Consider the following 11,421-nt stretch of genomic DNA (forward strand, 5'->3'; position numbering starts at 1 on the left):
CTTGTTGGGGACACGCTGTTCAAGGCCACCCCTCATTAGTATCGCTGTCTTCTCCGTGCCTGGACCAGCTCAGGGATGTCCCCGGGGATGTGACACATCCCGGTCAGGAGCACCGAGCCCGCAGCTCGCAGGCAGCTGCAGGGAGCTCTGAGCAGGCACAGCTCCGTGCTGCAGGACCAGGAGGCAGCTGTGGCYCCCTCTCGGGGGTTTGTCTGGCTCYTCTGTACAGCTGTCACCCCAGCACGGTGCTGGGGCAGCCCCCGAGGAATGCAGGAATGCTCTGCTGCTGGCAGAGTTTATTTAGCAGGAAGGTTTCYGTGCATGGCCAGTCCCCAGAGCGCACTGCCCGCCCTGCTGACCACAGACGTGAGAGCCCCACGCACAAAATATCCCCAGAAAACTGCCTCTAATTAGAGGGTAGAGTTAAAAATACCCGTAGTCCATAAAGAGAGRGAGGCAGACAGGGAAAAGGCACATGCCAGCATGACTGACGCCCCGGGAGGGAGACGAGATTAGGAGCCACTCAGCCTCACACATACAAATGATTCAAAATAGATGAGCATATGCCTGAGCAATGAACTAGGGGGAAATGATGGGGCTGGTGTAGGAGTGGGGTCACGGTCTGTGACACCAGGGAATCAACAGCTTGTCTAGACTCCAGCAGACAAAAAAAGAGATGCTGTCTTCACTCTCGGAGTGAGAGGCACTGTAGCACCAGGCTGTCCATAAAAAGCTGCCCGAGCAGCAGGAGTGGTGTGAAAGAGGGATGGACACAGGCCAGACACCTGCATGTCTTCCCAGAGCTGCTGATAATGATCTGGGCTGAATGGATCCTGAGATCAGGAGGGATGTGCATAAATAAYATACCTGCAGAGCCTGAAGTCACTCTAGAAACCCTCCAAGATGAGGCAGGAATTTTGTTTCCAAATGTCCCACCCAATCAGGTCCTGTCCCACCAAGGGGAACCAGCCCTTTTCAGGCAAGGCTGGGGTACAGCTCCTGCTCACCCCAGAGCAGCTCTGGGCAGGCTTTTCCTCTCTGATGGCCGATTCTGTCACCAGTTACCCACATCACCTGTGACCTTCCATCTGTCACTCGCAGAGATGGCTCTAGAGACCCTTCAGATCATTTAACAAAACCACACCTGCTGGCATTTACTCTGAGAAAACACAGTGGCCCAGGACCCTCCTCTTTTGTGTAAAGTTTTTTCTTTAACAGAGTATTTTCTTTAACAGTTTTTCCTTTAATAGTTTTTTCTTTAACATGTTCCCCCAGCACTGCTGCTCCCACCCAGCAGCACAACCAGCTCCAACCTCCGAGAGCAGCCAAACCCTCTCTCTGATGGTTTTGTCTGCCAGGACCTCCCTCTTCCCAGGCCAGCAGTGTCCTGCCACAATCCCAGCATCAAAGTTAAAGAGGTTTGGAGGCAGCCTTCTGGCTGGGGAAGGTCCAGATGGACAGCCCTGAGGACTCAGACAGGCTGCTCCTCCGCACGCGAGGTATGGCAYAGCTCCTGGCAGAGTCCTGGGAGCCCCAGTGCCTCGGATAATCACATTCCTGCCTGCCATGTGGCCTGCCACTGAAAACTCATCGTGACAGGCACAGCCTGTTATTACAGGTTTGAGCAGCTTCTTCCCAGCAGGGCTTGAAGCTCYGTTTGGGCCTCCAGGCACTGTGAGCATCAAAAGGATCCATTTCCTTGGAGTCGCCTTCAGATCCCAAACACCTGATGTACAGCACGCTCCGTACAAGCTTCAAAAATCCCTAAGGGTTTTTTTTGGTTTTTTTTTTTTTTAATTCAGTTTAGTTCTTGGCCACCTTCCCTCTGTCCTCACCAGTGCCATGAGTGAGGCTCCACTGCCTTGTCCCACACTTGGTTCTCCATCACTCCCCAGCACCATCCTGGAGCTCGGGCAGGTCCCCAGCAGGGCCTGTGCTCCCTCCCCATCATCCTGCAGATTCCTCTCCTTGTTTGGAGCATGGATTGGGAAACTTCAGGGAACAAGGAAATCCCAGGAAGAGATCCCTGAATACACCCCAGTGCCACACAGGGCTGCCCTTAGCACGTATTTTATTCTAGTTACTTGCTCCAACATTAAATAAGGAGAAGGGAGCTCCATCTGTGTGTGAAAATCGATGTTTTACACAGCAGTGCTTTGCCATCCCGCTTTGACGGGCGCTACGATTGCTGTGTAATATTTATTGTGACTCCTTGAGCTTGTCGAGTTTCAAAGGGCTCGTCGGAGGCGATGGCAGCTGAAAAGGCAGGAGCTGGCTGCAATAAAACCACGGAGGCAGCACAAAGAGAAGAGCTGGCACTGGCTGCATCAGCCTGAGACAAGCAATTGGCACATCCCTCTGGTGCAGGATGGATATCTGAGCTGAGGTTTCATGCTTTGGTGTTATCCATGAAGGAAGGTTACATCTCCTCTGCCAGTCCACTCCAAACCTGGCCCCTGCCTGCATCGATTATTCACAAACACYCTCAGAACATGCCCAGGCTAAGCTCCAGCAGCCTGGAGGGGGAAATCAAGGCTTAGGAGAGCTCCTCAGGGCTGATCCAGCTCCCCCTCGAGTGGCCCAGATGGCCTGGRGGAGCCAACACACCTCAGCACAGTCCTCCTGTGGCTCTCCAGCACGGTTCATCCCCACTCAGAGCATMACACAATGGTTTGGGTGGGAAGGGACCTCAAAGGTCACTCAGTCCCAYCCCCTGCCATGGCAGGGACACCTTCCACCAGACCAGGTTGCTCCAGGCAACCCATCCAAACTGAAATAATCTTCTTTTTTTCCTACAGTCCAGCTAGAGACCTCCCATCCTTCTTTGTCTCATCTGTCTCATCTCCTCTCTGCCCTGATCAAGCTGCTGCTGGAAGCTAAAGAGGATCCTGACACCTCGGTGATTGCACTTTATTGCTGATTATATTCGCTGTCATCACATTTTACTTCTCCTGTCAGAGCAGCCCAAACGGACTGTGTTAAAATGATTCCTTACCCAACAGGGACCCAGCCCAAAGACTGCCAGAGTCAGGTTTTAAGCCACACAGCCTTATTAGGCGATTCCTTCCCCTTCATCCTCAGGGAAATGCCCCATCTGGCCATTAGAATTGATGAGACTCCCTGTATTAATTTCACCGGGCTCGGATCAGCCCTTTAAATCTACTCATTAGCATCTCGAGTTAGATCTACTACGTTATCAAGTTAAATACATTTTTACATCCCTTAATTTCTGCCAGCTCTGCCGAGCCGGTTTACAGAGCAGAGGAGAGCTCTGGCTTTCATTCCAGCTGCTTGATCTTCAACAGCTTCTTAATTACATCCTCATCAGACACTGCTGGCAGTGACGCAAGAGGCAGCATTAACACAGAGTTTGTTCCATTTGAGGCCACTGACCCACGCTGATAATTTTTGTTCCTTTCTGTTAATCAGAAAAAAAAGGTCCCGGGGCACTTTGGAGGACCACACAGCAGCTGGGGATGCTCTCTGTGCAAAGCTGTTTTTCAGGGCGAAATCACAAAATCAAACATTTGGCTGTGTCAGGAAGGATTTGGTCCAGCACGAGGGAATGGTCCCTGCCCATGGCAGGGGGTTGGCACTAAATGATCTTTGAGCTCCCTTCCAACCCAAACCAGCCTGATTCTGGGACTCAGGGAGCTCCTCAAGAGCAACACTCTCTGCCCAGCTGCTTGCTTGTGTTTGTGTTTCTTCCTTACTTTAAGCTGTTAAAAGTTTATTGTGAAATTCAGATGTGAGTTGGCTTTTTAGAGAAGATTCTCTGAGAAATCGCTCTTTTTAGGGGTTCTTGTTAAATACAGGGGGAAACACCTACTTTAGAGCAAAACTTGAATGGGTTTTAAAACCAAGACATTATCTTTAAGCTAATACTCTGGCTCAGAAACAAAGTCCTCCCGATGCTTTACTCGGGGTGAGCTTCTTTCTCTCCACAAAGCTTTAACCAGCGGTTGGGACCGGCTTCTCTCTGCTCCTACCACGGGTGGGATCATCCACGGGGGTCCCACTGACGGGATCATCCCCTCTCCCCACCCGCGGTGGTCCCACTGATGGGGTCTCTCTCTCTCCTGATCTGTCAGGAGTCCCATGGGCAGGACCGCTCTCTCTTCCCACTGTCCGGGCTTCCCACTGCCGGGACCACCCTTCTCCCTACTCGCGGGGGTCCCATTACCGGGTTCACCCCCTCTCCCCACTTGTGAGGATACCATTGCCAGGATCTCCTCCTCTCCTCACCCGTGGGGGACCTATTACCGGGATTCCACACTCGCGGGGGTCCCGTTACCGGGATCACCCCCTCTCCCCACTCGCGGGGGTCCCATTACCGGGATCACCCCCTCTCCCCACTCACAGGGGTCCCGTTACCAGGATCACCCCCTCTCCCCACTCGCGGGGGTCCCATTACAGGGATTCCCCACTCACGGGGGTCCCGTTACCGGGATCACCCCCTCTCCCCACTCACAGGGGTCCCGTTACCGGGATCACCCCCTCACCCCACTCGCGGGCATCCCGCTGCCGGCTCCATCCCATCTCCCACGCGGCGGGTGCGAGTCTCGCCCAGCCGGGGGGTGCAGTGCGTGCCCCTCTCCCCTCCCCTCGGGGCCGGGTCCGCCCCTCGCCCCCCGCCGGTGCCCCCGCGGAGCCGGGACCGGGCTCGGCAGCACCCCCGCCCCCGGGCCGGCGCCGCCCGGGCAGTGCGCAGGCTCGGCTCGGCTCCGCACACCCCATCATGGCGCTGCGGCGGCCGGAGCTGCTCCGGCTCCTGCTCCTGCCCCTGCTCGGTGAGTACCGGCCAGCAGCGCCCGCACCGCCCCGCACAGCCCCGCACCGCCCGCCCCGGCCCTGCGCCCCGAGCACCGGCGTGCGCTGCCCCCGTCCCCATCCCGGAGAAACAGAGGGAGGAGGGATGCGCTGCCCCCGTCCCGATCCCGGAGGAACAGAGGGAGGAGGAGGGATGCGCTGCCCCCGTCCCGATCCCGGAGGAACAGAGGGAGGAGGAGGGATGCGCTGCCCCCGTCCCGATCCCGGAGGAACAGAGGGAGGAGGAGGGATGCGCTGCCCCCGTCCCGATCCCGGAGGAACAGAGGGAGGGAGGAGGGATGCGCTGCCCCCGTCCCGATCCCGGAGGAACAGAGGGAGGGAGGAGGGATGCGCTGCCCCCGTCCCGATCCCGGAGGAACAGAGGGAGGGAGGAGGGATGCGCTGCCCCCGTCCCGATCCCGGAGGAACAGAGGGATGCGCTGGCCCGGTTGCAGTCCCGGGGAGAGGGGGAGATGCGCTGGCCGGTCCGGGATGCCGGGGCAGGGAGGGAGGAGGGATGCACTGCCCCGTGCCGGTGCCGGGAAGGGCAGGGATGCGCTGACCCTGTCCCAGAGGGGATGCGCTGGCCCGGCACCGTACGGGGCTCGGAGAGGGGAAGGATGCGCTGCCCTGACCCTCGCCCCGGGGAAGGGAGGAGATGGGAGGGGAGGGATGCGCTGGCCCGAGCGCGGGGGGACGCGGGGACAGCGTGGGAGCCGCTGGGATGGAGCACGGGACAGCACACGGGGTGCGGGGCYGGCCGGCAGTGAGAACCCGCTGGGAGCGTGATGCTGCGGGGAGTGTGGGACACACACACACGCACAGGACGGGGGGAAACATCCCAAAACCCAGCTCAGCAAGGAGCGGCTCCAGGGCTGAGGGTGCCAGGAATGTGCAGGCTCGGCAGGCAGGCAGGGCGGACACTAGTGCCTATTCAAGACCAGGCACAGGCGCCTATTGTTCGGGGGGCCCCGCATGAATGTTTGCAGTTTTAATTGCAAAAACATTTGCTAATTCCGCTCAGGAATGAATTTGGGCTCATTTGTTGTCTGGCTATTAATAGCTGGGGGGATGAGGAGGGGGACAGCAGCCGGTGGGCTCGCGTTGTCCTCCCCCCTGTCTGCCCAGATGGCAGGAGGAGAGGATGGGGTGGAGTGGGGTTAGGATGACAACCAGCCTACAGCTGAGTACCAAAATACACGGGGCTGAGCGTGTACACACTCAGCAGGCACTGCTTTGGGTCAGCTCAAGGCTGGAGTGCGTGGAAATATTTCAAACAGTTTATCTAAGGACAAAAAACAATTCTCCGGTCACTCCTGAGAACTTGCAGAGCCGCTTTGGGCCTCAAAAAAAGTGAGATTCGGGCACTCTTTACCAAACCAGTCAGCAGAGGRGTGAGAAGATGACTCTGACACTGATCCCCACCAAGGAGAGGGCTGTCACACGCTCCAGACTCTGGTGTTCCCTCGCTTTGCTGTGGTTTGGAGCAGAAACTGTTCCAGTGGGAGAAATTGGGAGTGCCTGATCCYGGAGCATCACACGCTCTGCCCGCTGCTGACTCCGGATTCAGCTGCTCCCTCTGAATGGGAAAAACGACAACTTTATCCCGCTTTCCCTCTCAGCTGGGCTGCAGGGTAGGAAAATGCCCAATTTCCTTCCTCTGTCACTTGAGCAGAGCCCAAGTGTCCTGTTGAATCTGGCCTAAAAGATAGCAAGAAAAGACACAAACTCCAGATATTTCTACGTCTCTTCAGACAGACAGTAGTTGCTAAAAGCAGCCAAACACCACTGGTTTMACACCTCTGCCTGAGAACATTTACCTGCTGAGTAAACCAAGTGGTACCCGCTTTGCTTTCCATTAAATTCAAAGTGCCTCGTCCCGTGTTGATTCCCAGCAAATTTTAAATTTGAGGTCTTAAGCCCAGAAGATTGGGCAGAGTGAGGCTGAGAATGAAAAGGTTAGYTCCACTACGCCTGACTTGAGGTGCTGGGGGCACCCCACTAAAATAGGGTTATGCTGTCAGCAGTACATAAAATTAGCCATGCACTGAAGCCTGCAGGGCTGGTGCTGGGTAGTGGGATGGGAGTGTGACTGGAAGGATGTGTTTGTGCCAACTGATTACTTGGGGGAGAAAAAAAAAAAGAAAAAGCATGAAAAAAAAGGAGACAAAGCTCACAAGATGYCGAAATCCCAAGTGTGACCTGTTCTAGACTCTAAGGTGATGCTCCAAGTACTCTGAGCTGGGGTTGCCTTCTCCTTTGTGTTGCTGCCAGAACAGCCCCTGTTCTTGATTGTGGCTTTAAAACATTGCCATGAACAGGAGCCAGTGAAGCATGGAGCATTCAGTGCCTTCCCAGCTCTAGGCACTAAAAGCATCTAAAGATTCTGCACATCAGGGAAATGCCATGGCCATAATTAAGGCAGCGGAAGCTGGGAAAGTGGGGCGTACAACTGACATCAGTGTTGTGCTCTACCTCGAGGTCTGTCCTCGCCAGCTTCCCCGTGGAAACAAATATTTGGATTTTAGAGGATTTTGTGTGCTGGACTGAGGGCAGAGCTGTGGAGACCCTCCCAAAACTCTCAAGTATTTCCTATTGAAAATAGAACGTGCTGATACCTTATAGTCCTTGATGGGGAGATACAGGCAGGTCCCAGGCACATTTCAGCTTTAAAGCTCATTATATTCAAATCTCCTTTTGATTTAATTCTCAGGGTTTGGTAATTTGTTGGATTTCGCAGAAGGCTTTTTAAAATCTATAGAGTAGAAGTTCTCATTTCCTTTTTTTTTTTTTTTTTTTTTAATATATGAAGTCCATCTGTCCCAGCCACCAACAACTGTTCTGAGTCAGCTGTCAGTGCCAAAAACCACTCGCTGAAAATGTTGTTAGCTCCCTTGCAGTGATGATAAGTTGCTTGTTGGTATTTTCTGATGGGAAGTATTTGTGGTATCGCTTTCTTTTCAACAGGCTGTAAAAAAAAAAAAAAAGGCACAAACAGCTTTGAGAGCCCTGCCAAAATCAGACGCTTAATAACATCTTCCAAAAAATTCCTAGGAAGGGCTTGGTGTTCCTTTTTTGGGTAAGCAGGATCTGGCAGCTCCACCAAAGAGTGKTTGGATGAGCATCTCCTTTACAGCTGTTGACAAAGAACGTGACACCAGCACATTCCCTTTGCCCCGAATGCTTCTGAGAATTTCTTGGTTGCTGAAACACGAGGAGATTCAAAGAGTGAAAAGTGTTTGTCGCCCTGCCTTGTGAGCTTGGGTCCTCTCARTGTTTATTTTCCTTGTACAAGTTGGATTCTGGGTCTCTTGGCCTGCTGCGGTTGTTTTTTCAATTATCTGTCCACACACGGAGAGTTTGCACCGGGGACAGGCTTTGAGTTGCTAAAAAATCACCTAAACAAGTGAATAAAGCAGGGTGAGCTGCTGCATTTAGCTCCACAGAGCACGACAAAAGCTGTGGGTGGCCTCCTGCCAGTTTGCCCCTAAATTCAGCCATCTCCAAAGGGCAGAGAAATGATCATCCCCCGCTCGCTCCTGCCTTCCTTGCAGCTCACTTGGATTATTATTTAAGTTTCTCTTGCAAATTGGGCTGGCTTGCTTGCTCATCCCGTGCTGTGTTTGTGTGTTGAAGCAGAACTGGCCTCCCAGTTGTATATTTAGAGCTAATGCTTCACAGTTGATTGCATCAAGCCCCGATGATCCGGAGAAGGTTCGTGAACTCCTCAAGTGGTGGGAGGGAGTTAGCAAAAGGGGAAGATTTCCAGAAGCCAGCAGGATCCTGAGTCCTCTTTTTTTCAGAGCAGGAGTTTGTGTTGCCAAYGTGCCCCTCAACGAGATAAAACCACTGCTCTGTGCAGGAAAAAAAAGCTGGTGGCCTGCTTGGAAAAAATGATGTTTATGTTAAAAAGAGATGAGTTCCAGATAGAAAATTAATTAGGATAATTACATTCTCAATCTGGCTTCTCCATCGACTGGAATTTGAGCTGCAGCATCTTCTCCYGCTTGATAAGGGCTGGGTGTCTTCCCGCAGAGCCCCCAGGGAGTATCGTGTTTTTGKGAGGCACAGAATCCAAACCAAATTCAGGCTCTAAAGATTGGCTTTTCRTGCTGGAGGAGCTGAGGGTGTGTGCAGTCCCTGGCTGAGTCAGGGCACAGCCTCAGAGCCCGCTAATGGCTTTAATTGCRCTAATGAATGTTCTGGACACAGCCTGAAATGCCCCCCAAAGGGCTGGGATTGCTGTGTGGGTGCAGGACTGGCAATAGCCCTGCTTGGGGCAGAGGAAATACCTGCAGTGCTCCAAATCCCTGCTGGAAAACAGGGGTTTCACTTTCAGGAGAATAAATAACATAAAAACTGGACTTTTTTTTTTGGCTGCAAAGCTCAGGCCTTTGTTTGCTTGTGACCTTTCAGAGTRCCGACATCCACAGGAATAACCTGAGGGGGGAAGTGTTGTTTGGAGAGTTTTAATTCTATTTTTGTGGGGACTTGGCAAAATGAATCTGTGGGGAAGAGGATGGCGAGGAGTTTATGGAGTCCACTCCATGGGCTTCACCAGAACGTTGGGGATAATCAACTCCTCATTTCTCATTTCAGAGGTCTGGCAGCTTCCTTGGGGGATTGAACATTGAGGGAGGTGTATTTTGAAGATGTTTCCTGCTCAGGGACAGCCAGCTGAGGTCCTGGTGTCACTTTGGTGGCCCTGCTGCCATTCCTGCTSTAAGGAAGCTTTGTGTGACTCCTGGGCAGCACTGCAGCTGTCCACCAAGACAGCTGCAAACAGAACTCCTGTCCTGTTCTTTGGAGCAGCATCCTCAGCCTTCAAATGTGGCAGAAAAAAAAAACCCAGTGTGCAAAAAGTGAGGTTTGGAGAGGGTGTTCCTCTGTGGTTCTTCAGTGTTTGGTTAAAGGGGCTTCTCTGCTGTGCTGGGGATTGGAGGAAAATGCTTTAGGGGCACGTTCCAAACTAGAAAAGAGACAGAGAAAAGAGGCAGGAGCAAAATTCATAAATAGGAGTTGACATAATAATAATAATAATAATAATAATAATAATAATAATAATGATGCTAGTGATCATTATAATAATAATAACAACAACAATAATACCAATAATAATAATAAAAAATTAAAATAAATATACATCTAAGTAGCTAAATAAATAAATAAATAAATAAATAAAAAATCTCAGACATTTTCCCAGCTCCTGAGAGCACAGTTGGGTCAGATCCCCATGAACTCACCTGAAAGCTGCTGAAACGTGTCAGATGTGAGCCCAGTCCACCCTGGGCTGGCATTGACTAATGGAAAAGAAGCRAAGCCACGTATGTGTTGTAACCTGACAGCCCACAGGTACTTCAGATAAGCTCGAAAAATTAATGGGAATTGTTCTGTCATGCAAGAATTGCTTGTCAGGATAAATAATCCCAGGTATTGGGTTCTGTGGTGCCCCTCGTGGGCTGGAGCACGGGGCTTAACACAGACTCAGTTACAAGGGGAAATGAAGGTTTTTCAGAGCACCAATAGATGAAGTAGATGAAATTAAATTGTGTTCAGATAATGCTCAAGGTTTTCTTTTATTCTTTTTTTTTTTTAAGTCACAAATCCTAGGGATTTCAGAGTTAAAGCCAGAACACACTYGAACCTACTGCCTTCAGTGTACCTGATTATTACAACACAAATGTGAGATCAGCGGGTTTTTTAAGAGTCTTCTTAATTCATTTGGGCACAGCTGGCTCATTTGAAGGCTCAGATTTAAAACTKCAGCCTGCCAGGGACTTACTCTGTCTCTGGCATGTGGCTAAAAGGCAGCAGTGAACGACGTTCAGCAGTATTTCAAGACTTTTAATCACGCTATTAAAATTATATTTTGGTGGCCTAGGTAAGATTTTCTGCTGAGCTGGAGAAATCCACTAAAATCTAAGGGGATTTGCTCCTATTACTGGGCTGGGTTTCTAATGCCCATGACCTCTTCTGAAAATCCCTGCCTTAATAAACTTTGGGCAATTTCTTATGTAAGTGGCCAGTATTTGCCAGAGAGGATGTAAATTGGGACACTTTCTGGCTCTGTTTTGAAGGGTGGGAGTAAAATACTTGTAAAATTTCATGCCTGTTGAAAGCACCTGACTTCCCTACTCACTCCCTCTGAGAAACTTAATTAAATTGTCATTTTTGACACTCTTGCCCAGTATATTTCAAGATGTAGAATCAAGAAGTCCTTCAGTGGTTGYTGGAGGAGCCCAGAAAATCCCACGTATCCAAAGGAAGTGTGGAATTGTGTTTCATTAGAGACACAGAATAAGGCTGAGGAGCAAGGTCATGGAGGAGAGCTCTTCTGAGAGCCAGGCTTGCCTTTWAACAGAAAAACAGAGCTCTGCATGGCAACCCTGATTTTTATTCCTGGTAGAAAGGTTCCTGCCACTTCTCATCCCTCCAGGGTGGCTGTGTGTTCTCTCAAACCTCGAGTGGAGGTGGCTGTGCAGTGCACAACTTAATGATTTTGCCTGCATGTAAATATGWGAGGCTCTGTTTGATCTTTCAGCCCCAAAATCACCCGTGGGGACAGCATTCTTTGTTTTGCCAGGATGTTATCCTCGGGAAACAGAGGTTTTG

General features: G+C 51.5%; 1 protein-coding gene across 1 annotated transcript in view; it reads left to right on the plus strand.

Moving 5' to 3' along the window:
- The first annotated feature begins 4,680 nt into the window (after positions 1–4,680).
- Positions 4,681–11,421, plus strand: part of JAM3 (junctional adhesion molecule 3) — a 29,304-nt gene continuing 22,563 nt past the window's right edge. The window contains exon 1 of the mRNA XM_057386632.1: positions 4,681–4,790. Within this exon, the coding sequence (XP_057242615.1) occupies positions 4,739–4,790 (52 nt within the window). The 5' untranslated portion in view covers positions 4,681–4,738. The remainder of the gene's footprint in view (positions 4,791–11,421) is intronic.

The sequence above is a fragment of the Malurus melanocephalus genome, unplaced genomic scaffold (assembly GCF_030028575.1).
Source record: "Malurus melanocephalus ecotype Western Australia unplaced genomic scaffold, MMel_1.1 scaffold_1018, whole genome shotgun sequence".
In the NCBI taxonomy this organism is placed as follows: domain Eukaryota; kingdom Metazoa; phylum Chordata; class Aves; order Passeriformes; family Maluridae; genus Malurus; species Malurus melanocephalus.